This window comes from Neomonachus schauinslandi, chromosome 2 (genome assembly GCF_002201575.2).
Source record: "Neomonachus schauinslandi chromosome 2, ASM220157v2, whole genome shotgun sequence".
Classification (NCBI taxonomy): Eukaryota; Metazoa; Chordata; class Mammalia; order Carnivora; family Phocidae; genus Neomonachus; species Neomonachus schauinslandi.
In genome coordinates this window covers 79,879,430-79,895,771 of record NC_058404.1, presented here as the reverse complement: position 1 = coordinate 79,895,771, position 16,342 = coordinate 79,879,430, and the positions used below count along the sequence as shown (strand labels likewise).

The following is a 16,342-nucleotide window of genomic DNA, read 5'->3' as shown; positions in this document are numbered from 1 at the left end:
CTAAGCCTAGAGCAGAGTCCCTTCCTTGTGGCAATTCACAGTGAGAAAGACATTTCCATAGCATTTCAGTACAGGCACATATATATTTTATATTTGTATGCATATGAAACAAAAGTTGAAATGCACTAATCCTCAAAATGTCCTAATCTCTTTATAAATATTAATTAATCCTTGTAAGCATTCCATGAGCCAGGCCCTATTATTATCCCTGTTTTTCATATGAGGAAACAGAGACACAGAAAGGATAAATAACTTGGCCAAAGTCAAGCAGTTATTTTGTTAGTTAATGTAAAGTTGGGATTTGAGTCCAGGGTGTCTGGTTTTAGAACTCATGCTCTGGGGCGCCTGGGTGGCTCAGTTGGTTAGGCGACTGCCTTCGGCTCAGGTCATGATCCTGGAGTCCTGGGATCGAGTCCCACATCGGGCTCCCTGCTCGGCGGGGAGTCTGCTTCTCCCTCTGCCCTCTTCCCTCTCGTGCTCTCCTGTCTCTCATTCTTTCTCTCTCAAATAAATAAAATAAAATAAAATAAAAAATCTTTAAAAAAAAAAAAAAAAACTCATGCTCTGTTGCATTACAGCTGGTAGCCTCCCAATATTTAAACTTACTCTATGTAATATACTCTTTTCTATTCTATTTTACTACACTCTCTTTCATTTTTAAAAAGCTAGTCATGGGGCACCTGGTGGCTCAGTCAGTTAAGCATCTGCCTTCGGCTCAGGTCATGATCCCAGGATCCTGGGATTGAGTTCCGCATTGAGCTCTCTGCTCAGCGGAAGCCTGTTTCTCCCTCTCTCTCTGCCTGCAGCTCCCCCTGCTTATGCCCTCTCTCTGTGTGTGTCAAAAAAATAAATAAAATCTTAAAAAAAATAAAAAGCTAGTCATGATCCCCAAACTGATGGGTCATAACCATATCCACAGGGGGTCACAGTCTATAATTTGTTAAACATTAATCAAGAAAGAAAAAACCCTACACATACATGATTGTCAATGGCAATTAAGAGAGTTCAAGCAGGAGCTCTGAACTCTACCATGTTGTTGAGGATGGCACTAAAGAAGCCTCACAGAGCAAGAAATAGTTAACTGGCAAACAGAAGTTTACCAAGTACACAGAGCATGGGGGGAGGAGAAAGGCATTTCAGGCAGAGCACATATACAAGACTATGAAGGGGTAGAAGATCATCATTCATTGATCCCCTAAGCACCTGTGTGCAAGGCACCGTATGAATACTAAGGATGCCCATGTGAGCAAAGCAGCCATGGCTCCAGCCTTTTTGAAGCTTGTAGTCCAGGAGAAGAAACAAAGTAGCAGTGACAATGCAATGCCATGAGTGCCACCAGGGGAGCAGTTGTGGGTAGTACAGGTGTAGTACCTTTTATTATAGTAGCAGGTTTACGGAATATAGTGAAGCCATTTAAGGATGAGTTAAGAGTTAGCCATGAAATGGTAAGGGGAAAAAGCATCCTAGGCCAAGGGAATGGCAATACACTCAAGTTGGGAGATGAGAGAGAACATAGTTTAATGAATACCTGAGTAAATCCAAAGACAGAGTAGTGTAATGGTTTGAGGATGGGTTCTGGAACCTGACTGCAGAGGTTCAATTTCTTGTTCTTCTATTTGTTTGCTGTGTGACTGTGGGTAAGTTACCTAATATATAACTGTGCTTTAGTTTCCTTAGCTATAAATGGAACTAACAAAGATTTTTTCTATGATTAAATGAATTAATACTTGCGAGGCACCTGGAGCAGTTTCTGAGACATGGTAAGTGCTCAACAAATGTTAGTCATTATTATTATTTTGGCAAATAATAAATTTCAAAGTGGGAATGATGGAGATCACATAGGCTGAGCTGTGGTTGGTCTTAGTTAAAAAATGCTGATTGAGTGCCTATTATGTGCTGGGTACTGTTACAGGTCCTGGAAACTCAGCAGCAAACAAGATGTTGTCTCAGTTGCTCAGGTCAGTTCAGAAGGCATCATCTTTGGTAACTTCTTTACTCACTCCCACATTCATTCTGTTGGTAAGCTCTGATCTCCCTATCATCTAAATATATTCTAAATCAAACCATTTCTTATAATTTCCACTAGATCTACCCTGGTCAAGCTCTCATCATCTCTCACTTGGGCTGTTACCCAGGCAAATATCCACGGAGCAGTCTTAGTGATCCTTTTAAAATGAAGTTACATCATGTCATTCCCTGCTTAAAATGCTCCAATGATTTCCCAATATACCTAGAATAAAATTTAAGCACTTCAAAATTATCCTAAATAACTTCGAATCCCTTAGGAATAATGTGAATGTAATGAAAAAAAATTAAAGGGCAAAAGAAGTTTGGAAAAATTCTTTCCCATTGATTACCTAGGAGTTTTGGAAGACACTACAGTAATTAATTAATTACTTTGTGAATTAATGCATAATTCATTTTAATTAAGAACTGAGGGGATCCACATTGGTGAATTCTAAACAACCAAAATCTTTAAATACCAAAAAACCCCTAGAATGAAATAAAATTAGCAAATCAAAACATATTAAGTTTTTCTAAAATATATTTCTTATTTCCTGCCGTATGAAACAGAGTAAGGTGAACAAAATATACCTTGTTACTAAATTACAATCACTTAATTCCAGCACAATGTAAACACACTGAAAAGAGTATCTGAAGGGCCCAGTCATGGCTTGCCCCTCCAAGGTATATCCCCAGACAGCCTGACCTCTTATTAGTGGCTAATTCTTTTGACTTCCCCTTAGCAGATGTCATGTCAGTATTGAGTGCCTACTATGTTTCAATCCATAAAAAGTTAGAAAAATGAGAGGTTTCCACAGAAAACAATATAGCCAAGCTTGTTAAATCAGACAACCCAATTTTAGAGGCATTTCCAAGTCAACTGACTTGTCCTAAAGATGGCTCCACGCATCCCTCTTGATAGTAAAATACCATTTTTCTAGAGCTTTTTCGTTTATGTCAAAGTTTGCATACATATACTGATGTCGGTTAATCTAAATCTGATATCTTAATTAGTGGGGTTTCCCTGATATTATTTTTAGTGGAAAGAGACTGTCAAGTTTTACCCAGAGTGTGTGGGTTATGATGAAGAAGATGATGTATTCTTCTCTATCTAGGTTTTCTCACAATATTTGATTTTGTTTAACATGCTTACACATTAGCTTGAAGAAAAGTGCTTAAAATATATAAAAGATGTTTATATGGTGATATGTAGAAAACTGAGATTAAGTGAAATCACAGTTTGAGGAGATATATATATATATATACACACACACATACATATACATACAAATACACATACTATATATATATATTTACAAACACACTACATATAACTATATATATGTGTATATATATATATATATATAGAACCTTCTAAGATCAAAGAAAGTACAGATTATTTAAAATGATCTCAGAGAGGGGCGCGTGGGTGGCTCAGTCAGTTAAGTGTCTGCCTTCGGCTCAGGTCATGATCCAGGAATCCTTGGATCAAGCCCCACATCGGGCTCCTTGCTCCACAGGGAACCTGCTTCTCCCTCTCCCTCTGCCTGCTGCCCCCTGCTTGTGCTCTCTCTCTCTCTCTCTGACATATAAATAAATAAAATCTTAAATAAATAAATAAATAAATAAAATGATCTCCGAGAACCATTCCAAACAAAATTTTAAAAGTTTCCAGGGGCGCCTGGGTGGCTCAGTCGTTAAGTGTCTGCCTTCAGCTCAGGTCATGATCCCAGGGTTCTGGGATCGAGCCCCGCATCAGGCTCCCTGCTAGCCGGGAAGCCTGCTTCTCCCTCTCCCACTCCCCCTGTTTGTGTTCCCTCTCTCACTGTCTCTCTGTCAAATAAATAAAATCTTAAAAAAAAAAAAGTTTCCAAATAATTTTAAAAATGATTAAATAAAAGTATTCTCTATACAGTTATACATTCTTTTTATTTCTTTTTATTTTAAAGATTTTATTTATTTGTCAGAGACAGAGAGAGAGAGCACAAGCAGGGGGAAGGGAAGAGGGAGAAACAGGCTCCCCACTGAGCAGGGGGCGGGGGGAAGAATTAGTCACTACACATGCCCAAGGAAGGGTGCAGGCTCAGAAAAGAGCTAGGAAGACCTTAAAAGTACACCTCAGGCTGATCCTCGTCATGAAGACAGGCTACAACAATAAAACAAAACAAAGTAAAATAAAACAAAAACAAAATAGCAGCAAATGCTGTAAGAGGTGAAGAATCTGATTACCAGAGTTACCAATTAGATTAAAATGTCCAACTTTTAACAACAACAACAAAATCACAAGGTATACAAAGAAACAGGAAAATATCCCATTCAAGGGGACTAAAATATAAACCAACTGAAACTGTCCCTAAGAAAGACCAGATGATACAGAAAAAGTATTTGACAAAGTTCAATACCATCATGATAAAAACACCTAACAAATAAAAATAGAAGGAAACTACCTCAACATAATAAAAGCCATATATGAAAAACCCACAGCAAACATAATACTCAATTATCAAAGACTGAAAGCTACCCTCTTAGATCAGGAATAAAGCAAAGATATCCAATTTTATCACATCTATTCAACATAGTACTGGAAGTCCTAGCCAGAGCAATTAGACAAGAAAAAGAAGTAAAAGGCATCCAAATTGGAAGGAAAGAAGTAAAATGCTCTGTTTCTAGTGTTGCAGAAACCCTATTTAGAAAAACCTGAAGATTCCACAAAAAAAGCTGCTAGAACTAATAAATTTAGCAAATTAGCAGAATACAAGGTCAACACACAAAATTCAGTAGATACCCATACACTAACAATAAATAATCTGAAAGGGAAATTAAAAAAACAACTTCACTTACAATAGCAACAATATACAAAATAAAATACTTAGGCATTAACTAAGGAGATGAAAGACTTGTACAATGAAAACTGTAAAATATTGTTGAAAAAAGTTAAAGAAGACATATCTAAATGGAAAGACAGACATATAAACCAATGGAATAGAGTCAGAAATAAATCTTCACATGTATGGCCAGATGATTTTTGATAAGGATGCCAAGACTATTCAATGAAGAAAGGACACTTTTCAACAATTGATGGTCAGAAAACAAGATATTCACGTGCAAAAGAATGAGATTAAACCCTTACCTAACACTGTATACATAAATTAAAATGGATCGAAGACCTAAACATAAGAGCTAAATCTATAAAACGTTTAGAAGAAAACTTAGGGCAAAAGTCTTACAACATCGGCTTTGGCAATTATTTCTTGGATGTGACACAAAAGGTACAGGCAATAAAAGACAAAATAGACAAACAGGACTTCATGAAAATTAAAAACCTTTGTTATCAAAAGACACTATAAATAGTGAAAAGGCAACCTATGAAATAGAAGAAAATAATTGCAAGTCATATATCTGACAAGGGATTAATATCCACAATATATAGACAACTCCTGAAAGTTCATAATGAAAAACAACTCAATTCAAAAATGGTCAAAAGACTCAAAGACATTTCTCCAAAGAAGATATCCAAATGACCAATAAGCACATGCAAAGATGCTCAACATCACTGATCATTAGGGAAATGGAAGTCAAAACCACAATGAGATACCACCTCATACTTAGTATGATGGCTACTATGATAAAAGCAGAAAAAAATAAATGTTGGTGAATATGTGACAAAATTGGAACCCCTGTATGTTGTCAGTGGGAATGTAAAATGGTACAGCCACTCTTGTGGCAGAATGGTGGTTCCTAAAAAAATTTAAAATAAAATTACAAATTATTTGGAAACTCCACTTTTGGGTTTATAATCAAAAGAATTGCAAACAGGGTCTCGAAGAGATATCTGTACACCTATGTTCATAGCAGCATTTTATAGCTAAAACATGGGAGCAACCCAAGTGTCCAGCAATGGATGAATTGTTAAGTGAAATATGGCCTATACATACAATGGATTATTATTCAGCCTTAAAAAGGAAGGAAATTCTTATGGATAAACCTTGAGGAAATTGTGCAAAGTGAAATAAGCCAGTCATAAAAAGATAACTGCTGAATGATTTTACTTATATGAAGTATTTATACGAGGAGTCAAAATAATAGAGACAGAAAATAGCACAGTGGTTCCAAGGAGCTGAGGGGTGAGGTATTGTTTATTGGCTGCAGAGCTTCAGTTTTGCAAGATGAAAAGAATTCTGGGGATAGATGGTGGTGATGGTTGCACAACAGTATGAATGTATTTAATGCCATGAACTGTACACTTAAAAACAGTTAAAATGGGGGATGCCTGGGTGGCTCATCCCACTGACAGTTCTGACTGATTCAACCCCTGTGGTACCTGGGTGTTTATCTCCTTTTATCACTCTGTTTCTTGTTCCTGAAAGAGCAATTTCCCAGATGATTTCCAAATAGAGGAGGGCCATTGTGCACTTTCAGGTTTATAAGCTATTATTGGAAGAGCCACGTTCTCTGGCTATATTCCTTATTTTAATTTTATTTTTTTAAAAAGATTTTATTTATTTGACAGAGAGAGACAGCGAGAGAGGGAACACAAGCAAGGGGAGTGGGAGAGGGAGAAGCAGGGTACCCGCTGAGCAGAGAGCCCAACATGGGGCTCGATCCCAGGACCCCGGGATCATGACCTGAGCCGAAGGCAGACGCTTAACCGACTGAACCACCCAGGCACCACTATATTCCTTATTTTAAAGCAATCTTATCATAATAATGGTAAGTTTAAGTGATTTGTAGAAATGTTTTAAGTGTTTGGAATAGCTTAGCAGACTATACAAATTGTGTTGCTTGGTACAGCATAAGTTAGTTTATGAAAAATTTACTATAAGTTGAAATTTAAAAAAAATTTCTCTTCTTTGTTGGCATTACTAAGTTTGAAATGTATCTTATTAAAAACTCTGAACATGATGAAAATGATACGTAGTAAAAAGCAAAATATGTGACTGTACATATTTATAGAAAAGTGATAAATTAATATTAATACCTAAATCAACACATAAAGTTAATGTGAAATATTTAGGTTATTTATATTCATTAATAAATGCTTTAAAAGCAAAAAAAATCAATGACAGTTAAACAGCTAAAGCGAGGGTTGTCTATATGTGCTTCATACAGAGAATCTCATTTAACTTTCATAAGAATTTCCTGTTATTATTGTGCTTTTGAAATAGTTATGGAAATCAGATATTAGAGAAATCAGGTAACCTGAATAAGATTACACAGGTATTAAGCAGCAAAACCAAATTTCCAACTGAGGAAGAAATTGGCTCCCATAACAGCCAGAGCGGCAATGTCATGATTCCTATGCTTTTGCCTTACACAGAACTTTTTTTAAGTCCAATAGAGCTGCTAAGTTTAAACACCATATATGAAAATAATATTTTAAAGCAAACTTTTAAAGGACATAAAGACATAAGTAACCAAGAAATTGGCATTTCTGTGTTCTGTTGACATTTGAAATCTTTCCTCCTTTTTTATTTATTTAGACTTAGTTTTGATGAAAACCTGAGATCCTTTTTGCTAGGAAAGAATTTTTTTTAAAGTTCCTTCCAACTACATTTTTTAAATTCCAAAATTTTAAACCATATTCATATCAATATTCTCTTTCTAAAAAAATTATAGTAAAAAAAAAGTCTTTTCTTTCCTAGTTTCACATCCTAGAGATCTGCTGTGGAAGACAATACTAGAATTTAAATAAGTAAGTAAATAAATGAAAATAAATAAAAAGGAAAGGTACCCCTCCTCTCTTCCTATCACTATGCTTTGCTATTGCTTAATTTTTTTGTATTCGTGAGAAGGTAAGGAATAATCACCTCTCCGTTTCAGAACATCAAAATCCTGTCTCTCTTCCTCCAGTCAGGAAGACCTTGAAACGCAGTCTGCTACCCAGAAGGAAAGAGGGGCAGCTTCCTTTCCCTCTCTTCCCTGCCTGTTTCTCTTAGTCAGGCAAGCATTTATTCGGCAATTGTCCATTTCAGAAAGTTAATCTGCAACACTCCATATAGAATTTCACTTATTACTTTACAAGAGAGCAAAATGTTTTGAAGAGAAAACAAAATGATTTCACAAAATTATTTAAAAGTAAACAAGATCAATGAAGCAGAGGAACAGCACACCAGAAGGAACCTAAATTCCCATAGGGTTATTGTGAAATATATCCTGAATAAACGTCTTCACCCCCTTATATATACTCTGATTACCTGGCCACTGTACAGATCCAGGTGCTAAATTTGCTTGTAACAAGAGTATCTGTGGTTCCTAAAAGCACCTTTGGAAGACAATTTTGAAATAAACTCAAGATGAAAACTTACATTGGCAAAATGTTTTAACTGCCTAAGTATAAATCAGTTCAAAATAAGGAAGGGGAGAAAGGCTTTAAAAGACATGAAAATAAATGGCTCTTTGTTTCTTTACAACCCAAACTTGTTGAATATGGTAACTGACAGTTCTAATTGCCACTGTGCTGACAAAGTGATGCTTCGCACACTTCAGCTGATGATGCTGAAAGGTGCTCTGCAAGAAAGCAATATCTTAAGATGCACACAGTTTTGAACTAAATCTACTCTTCCACATAATAGAACGTGATATCTGAAGCAGAAAATAATACCGAGCAGATTAGCATTCTCTGTCCCTTGATGATTTTGTTTATTTGTACCCTCATATACATAGCTGAAGCTATAAAAACTGCCCCTCAGAAATTTTTATTTGAATCTACAAATGATACTTTCATTACTTAGCTACTCAAAGCAATTACAATATGATAATAAGAGATACTTTCAATCCTTTTAAAAAACACTATATTCTGACAATATAAGACAATAAAAAACAAAGTACAAAACCACAGCAAGATCTTCTTTAGTTGTCAAAAGTCAGTCAAATACTATCGATGAACTATTTGAATGAAGATTTATCTAAGAAAGTCAAATTGTCAGTGTCAATTATATTTTATGTGAGTACAAAATGTGGGGGAAAATGTACCTAGTAGGCACTCAAATAACCCAGTCACTTAAAAAGTAATGAAGAAAACTGAAATTCTTTTGTAAATGTAGGTAATAAAAAACCCAGAAGCCCTTTGCTTTTGAACTACTTTACCCATTCCAAAGTAAAATGATCCCCCATCAATGGATTTGGCCATTCCAGGAACAACTACTCTAGCTTGTCCTGCTCAATTACTCGTTTAAATTTTATACCCCTACTTGGGTACATAAAACACTTTAAGCTGCTTTGATTCAATATTCAAACCAGTCACCTACAACACGGACCTGAAAATATTGTAACCAAAGAATAGTCACAGCAAGAAACCTATTTCATGGTGTCAATCTGACGTTTACGCATTCATTCATTTAACTTGCAGGTGTTGATCTCTGACCACGTGCCAGGGCACACAGGGACACGCTTCTGTTCCTGTGCAGATCCATTCTGCTGGGGATGAAGACAGTTGACTTACAGATGCCCAGTGCAAGAGGGGGGACAAGTTATAGCAGAAATAGAGCCAGATGATTTGGCTGAGAGTAAGCAGAGGTGGGGTGAGGGCTACTGGATTATGAGGTCAGGGAATGGCAGACTGAAGAGGTCACATTCAAGGTGACTGACACCTGCAGGACAAGAAAGTGTCAGCAATAAGGCCACAATGAGAGGAGTGAGTGGTGGGGAAAATGCGAGATAAAGTCAGAGAGGTCAGGGAAGTCCAAATCATGCACAGTAAAGTCCAAACCATGATAAGCCTTGGAGTTTATCATAACAACAATGTGGAAAGCTCTCAGAGGGTTTTAAGCGGGTGAGTGTCATGATCTAATTTTTTTCAAAAGATGACTCTGGAGGCTGAATTTTGGCAGAATTAGAGGGGATATGAGAAGAGCAGTTGGGAAACTCAAGTGATTTTGGCAAGGGATGACGGTGGCTATGCAATGAAGAGAAGTAGATGAACACAGGATATATTTAGGAGTTATATCTGATAGGACATAGTGATGGATTAGATGGGGGAGGATGGTGAAGTCAGGGTGCAACTCAAGGCTGCCTTGGTGCCATTTACTGAGCTGAGGAAAGACTGTGGGGAATTATTTGGTAGGGGAGGTGAGGGAAAGTAGGGGTAAATCAAGAGTCCAGTTTGTGGCCAGATTAATTTTAGAATGTCTATTAAGTACCCAAGTAGGTATGTAAAGGAGGCAGTTGGATATAAAAATTGGGAGCTCAATGGACAGCTCAGGGCTGGATTTATAAATGTGACAGTCATCAGGGTATTGCAGTACTTAAGACTGGATCCAGGGACAGTGCTGCTGGAATAGAGGCCCTAAGACTCAGTCCTAGGACAACTAACCATTGAGAGTTTGAAAAGAGCACTTTTCGAAGGAGAGTCTGAAAGGAGACTAAGGTGGCAGAGTCAGAGTCTGGAAGAAAACCACAGAACATGGCATCCTGGAAGCCACAAGTACAGAGTGACCAATGAGAGAGTGCTCAACTCTATCAAATGTTGTGAAGACATCAAGTAAGATGAGGACAGAAACGTGATCATTATATGTGGTAAAAATGGAGGATGTTGGTCACTCTAAACAGAGAGATTTCTGTGACTTCTGGGGCCGGACACCTATTTAGAGTCCATTGATGCAAGAACGGGTGCAAATACTGAGACAGTGCTTCTGGTTGCTATGAAGGGTAGAGGAAAATGGGAGAGAACCTGGGGGTGGGGGGCAGTGTGTGGGGCGGATAAGAAGTCAAGGGAAATACTAAAGGAGATATGAATGCTAGTGAGATTGGTCCAGTGGAGAGGGAAAAGGATGATGTAGAAGAAGAGTATGTTTAAATGCAGGAGAAAGTCTTGGAACAAGTAAGAGGGGATGGTACCCAGAGCACAAGCATCATCCTTAGATTAGAATAGGAACTCTTCACCAATTATGATAGAAGGAAAGTCACAGATTGTGAGTTTACATATAAGTAAATTGGTGTATTTTGGGTTAGATGATGAGGGGTTTTGGGACTAGACAGAGAGCACATACATATTATGGGATAGCAAAGCTAGTGGGTATCAATTATATAATGAATATATATATAACCATCTTACCATCTTAAGAATAAAGCAGTATATAGAGAGACTTAAAGATATATCTTAGATATTGATTTTGTCTGGTTGAAAATTTGATTCATCAATTTATCCCGCTTTTATACTGAGGATCTGTGAAGTACTAGTTTGGTAACTTTATAATGCCACCAAACAGAAAGCCAAACTCAAAATCTGTCTTCCATGGCAGGTTTCATCCTACCACCTTAGTTTTCTCTGATTTCCTCTAGACTCCGAGGCTACACTTCACAATACAATCAACACTCATTCATTCCATATTTGTTTCCTGTTCGTAAATCTTATTGTCTCAAATTGAGACAAGGATGGGGTCAAATATTACGATAAGATATCACTGTCTCTCCCACTGTGAAAAACCTAGTATTACATATAAAGTAGGCACTTAAATGCTTGCTGACCAATTTATCTTTTTAGAGTTGACTAATAAAAAGTTTTACATAGCAATTCCTTGGTTAACAGAATATGCATAATTCCTCATGGCACCTGCTAAGTACTGCCAAGAGTGCTGAAATTATTCATCAGTTTCTCCTTTACAGGCTATTCAATTAGTTTGTCTGTGGCAAAGTCTAGAATATATATCATTCAAAAGCAGAAGAGTGAGCTAAGTACAAGCTATCTTCCTATTAAGGTCTGCATCCACTATCCTACCTTTGGTCTAAAAAAGTACTCAGCTGCAGGAAACTTTAAGGAGAATGCAATTGTAAGGTTGGAGAATTACCTGGTGCTACTTGTTTTCTGTAGCATATTATGGATTTAAAATCAATTTGGTAATATCCTTAAAGAAAAAAATATTAAGAGAACACTCATCAGCAAAACCTATTTTGCATTGCTTTAGATCAAAGTTTTCTTCAATGCAAACTGAAAGTTTAGCAGATTTTAAGTGCTGTATATGAATTTCTAGCTTGTTAAAATATGTGAAGCCTAAGTTTAATTCCAAATTTAATTCCTAATTGTTAAGCCAATTATAGATATTTGGATATTATTATATTTAAATCAGAATGAAAATATCACTTATATATTTTTTCTTTTAAGTAATTGTATTATCAAACAATATTAACCTTTAACTTTATCCAACAGGTTACCATGGAAAGTTAATAAATTAACAATCAGAACAGCATTTAACCAAAGCTCCCAGATACTACACATGGCAGTCAATAGTGTTCCAAGGAAGACAGTGATTACAGGTATTGTAAAATTTTGTCACTCTATAAAATAAAGTAGGTACTGACAGAATGAACTATTCCATTTTTCCATGTTATATGCAAATTGACAAAGATAATATCTAATAAAATGAAACATATCAAGAGACTTGGAATTTTAGACTCTATGAAAAACCATACCAAAAATATTAAGAAAACTCTTTCAGTGGACTCCCATAGCACTAGACAATACTAATTGAGAGGATGTTTTAAAAACATTTATTGCGGGCGCCTGGGTGGCTCAGTTGGTTAAGCGACTGCCTTCGGCTCAGGTCATGATCCTGGAGTCCCGGGATCGAGTCCCGCATCGGGCTCCCTGCTCTGCAAGGGGTCTGCTTCTCCCTCCGACCCTCCCCCCTCTCATGTGTTCTCTCTCTCAAATAAATAAATAAAATCTTTAAAAAAAAAAATTAAAAAAAAAAAATAAAAAATAAAAAATAAAATAAAAAATAAAAACATTTATTGCATAAAATAATTTAATTGAATCATTTAATGAGTTCCATAAGATGCATCTGTATTTATAATATTTCTGTTTTTCAATGCTTGCATTTAAAGATCTGATGATAACATGGTCACCAACTCTATAGCTAAGAAATATTAAATCTGTTTAGCTATTATTTTAGGTTTTTATTCATTTCTCACTAACCTACACAGATTTTTATAGTTTTTACTTAAACCACAAATTAGTTTCTAACTGATAAAATGGCAAAGTTTATATTGTTCATTGATAAAATAAATCCAGACAATTTAGAATTATTTAAAAAAGCAACCGATAAACTATGATCCAGTCATTCTTTTTTGTGGGTTTTGGAGGGGGGAGGAACATACATTAGTACAGAATTTTTGTTTTAAATCATGAGGAAAAAAAGATAGGATCTTTCTCTAAAAACTTTTTTCTCCCCCATGGAGGCAATACACCTTAAAATGGAAGTCAATAAGCAATTAATGGCACAGACTTAACTAAAGTATTGCAAATGTGATGGTATAATATCTTGGTAAATATGAGAATTTTGAAAGCCATAAAGTTAAAGACTTTGATATGTGTAAATTCAATAGACATGACTTATCACTATTTAATATGAGCTTTAATTTTTAAATGCCATGTTCCAATGAAAAAGTGTACTGCACAGGAAAATTGAAATTTCAATAAAGAATCCAGACAAAAGAAACAAACTTTATATTAAAGTACCTTTAAGAGGTTATACTTACGCAGCAACCTCCTCTTTTGACAATCCTTTGAAATTCACCTCCAGGTAATGATCTATGTCATCTTTTTCTTTGATCAACTGAGACCTAAATGAAATGGAAAGAAATAATAAAGCACTGCTTTATCAAGTTGAAAAGCTCCCAAACATATAAAATGCCACCAGGAGAAGAGAAATATTTAAGGTATAATACCATATATAATAAATGTTCTACAATAGCTATAGAGATAGGTTGTTGATTAGTACTTTCCAAATTTTCATTTTCTTGAATGTTAAGAGATAAGGAAGAATCTTAAACTCAGTGTGCAAACAAATAAAACACCAACATATTAAAATAATCAGCATTCTTAAGAAAAAATGCAGTTTTCTCCTCAAAGCTTATAAGCTCTTCCATTTTGCTCATGTTGCTTCACATTATAACTTTGCATTACAGAAGTCATATTCTTTTTGGCCCAGGATTTTGAACTAAGAACACCTGCTTGATACAAACATACAAAATTTATTTGTTCCAAACATTACCAAATTTTGCTCTGAAATGTTGTTTGAGTGGGTTTTTTAGTCACACACAAAATTCAAGTTATTACTAAAAAAGTGATTTTAAAAAGACTTTACTGAGAAATCTATTACACTGGTAGTGTATTTATTCTCCACCCTCCCTTGCACCTTTAAAAAATAAGCATACCACTAACATCTCCTAACAATGGGAGTATGGGACTAAACAAGCATCTGTTTTTATTCAGAAACTAATGGAAAATCTTGATATAAAACTTTGTCCTAAATGGTTATGAAAAAAGTGGTTTTTTTTCCATAAAATTAATATAAGAAATAGTGTTCTTTAAAATCCATCTTATTTTAGGGATGTGAGACTGGGCTGCATTTTTTTTTTTTTAAGATTTTATTTATTTATTTATTTGAGAGAGAGAGAGAGTGAGAGAGCACAAGAGGGGGGAGCGGGGGAGGGAGGAGCAGACTCCCCGCTGAGCAGGGAGCCCGATGCGGGACTCGATCCTGGGACTCCAGGATCATGACCTGAGCCGAAGGCAGTCGCTTAACCAACTGAGCCACCCAGGCGCCCCTGGGCTGCATTTTTGCTGGTGTTGAAAAGAAAATGGAATCTCAAGCATTATAAAAGGCAGAAAGAACAAGTTTTTCAGACTTTGTAAATACTCCACATTATTCAAAAGTAAAATTGAAAATAAGAATATTTGTATATCCTGAATTATGCATGTATTAAAAAAATCTGTTTTTCAAATTTTTTGAGAAGAAACTTTTATTTGCTGTTATAAGGGAACCTCCATGTTGTTTTAACTGTATGCATTTATTTTGGTCCAGGGACTTTGGTCTTTCCCAGAAATACTAAGAATAAAGTATGATCCTTCTCAAAACAAAATAGTTTCATAATACTTTGATCATTATGCCTTGTCTGAAGTGAAAATTTTGTATATAAAGAAAATAAACCTACATATGCAAATTATTTATATCAATAAATAATATATGCATCACTATAACTCAATAAAACCATAAATGGCAATTTCTTTTTTTTTTTTTTAAAGATTTTATTTATTTATTCATGACAGACAGAGCGAGAGAGAAAGGCAGAGGGAGAAGCAGGCTCCCAAGGAGCAGGGAGCCCGATGCAGGACTTGATCCCAGGACCCTGAGATCATGACCTGAGCCGAAGGCAGAAGCTTAACCATCTGAGCCACCCAGGCGCCCCTTAAATGGCAATTTCTAAGTAAAACAATCCTCATTAATACTTATGACAAAATACACTGTTCTCTTCTATAGTTTCTGGGCGGCAACTCCAGGACCTCAGCAGCTGTTTAGTGTAGCAGTGGAGTGATGATGAATTTTTAGCCCCAGGATCATTTCAGTACCTAAACCTGGCCTGCCAACTTACCCTAGTAGTGAGACCGTGTCCTCCTTCCTCCAAAACAGAAATTAGCACTCTAGACCTTGTGGATTAGAAGCTGTACACCTTTCATTTCTAAAGCCTCTGCTTTCAATTCTCCACTAATGTTTTTAAAAGGAAATATATCTCCAAAGTTTTATAGGACCATGATATAATTAGAATAGGTAATAAAACAATCAAATGAGTACTAGCTTGCTAAATAAATAAATTCTTTATATCTGAATGAGGTTCATTGATCCTTTGGAAATAGCAAATTTGAATATTCTGAATATAACAATATACTCTTGTCTTTGAACAATTTTGTTTTCTGAGATGTGCTATTGACATTTCTTACTGCAAGAAATTCATTCTGTAGGAAAAGAAATGAAAACCAGGGTCACGTACCTTGGAATTGTGCCAGGGGAACATGGCAGCTTCTGTCTGGCTAAAGATGTAAGCTTTGGGCGTGTCATGGGCAGCAGGGGCAGGGTGGTCATTCTAGACTACAAAAAAAAAATAGAAACAGTATTTTAAAGAATGAATTTTTCAAAGAATCCTTTAAGACATTATTAGAGATCCACAGTCTGTCATCTGAGCTGAGAATACCTCTGTGTATAGAGCTATAGCTCTATTATTCAGGAATGATACTCAGTGAGTGGATTCTGCAGGCTGCTTCTCGTTACTTTCTTCTACCATCTGCCTTTTGGCCAATTTATTACTTGTCTGCATCTCTACCACCAAATGGATAAGGAGAAAATCTGATAAATGAATTGAAGATTCAGATGATCAGGAGCTTTGGTATGAATTTTGTTAACGGACATGGTTGCAATTAAAGAGTGAACATTATTAGGACAGCTTTGGACTTCAAATGCTCATGCTTTGCTTTCCTGTTACAATCAATAATTGAAAATTGCTCATACTTTGCTATTTTCTAAAAACTTGCTTCCTCACAAATAAAGGCTTTTCCTTAGAAGTG

At 35.9% G+C, this 16,342-nt stretch overlaps 1 protein-coding gene across 1 annotated transcript in view; it reads right to left on the bottom strand.

Annotated features, from left to right (window-relative positions):
* The window catches only part of TTC29 (tetratricopeptide repeat domain 29), a 171,120-nt gene extending 155,257 nt beyond the window's left edge, over positions 1-15,863 (bottom strand). The window contains exons 1-2 of the mRNA XM_044913078.1: positions 15,772-15,863; positions 13,480-13,563 (exon numbers count right to left, since the gene is read on the bottom strand). Of these exons, the coding sequence (XP_044769013.1) occupies positions 13,480-13,563; positions 15,772-15,863 (176 nt within the window). The remainder of the gene's footprint in view (positions 1-13,479; positions 13,564-15,771) is intronic.
* Between the last annotated feature and the right edge of the window lie 479 nt (positions 15,864-16,342).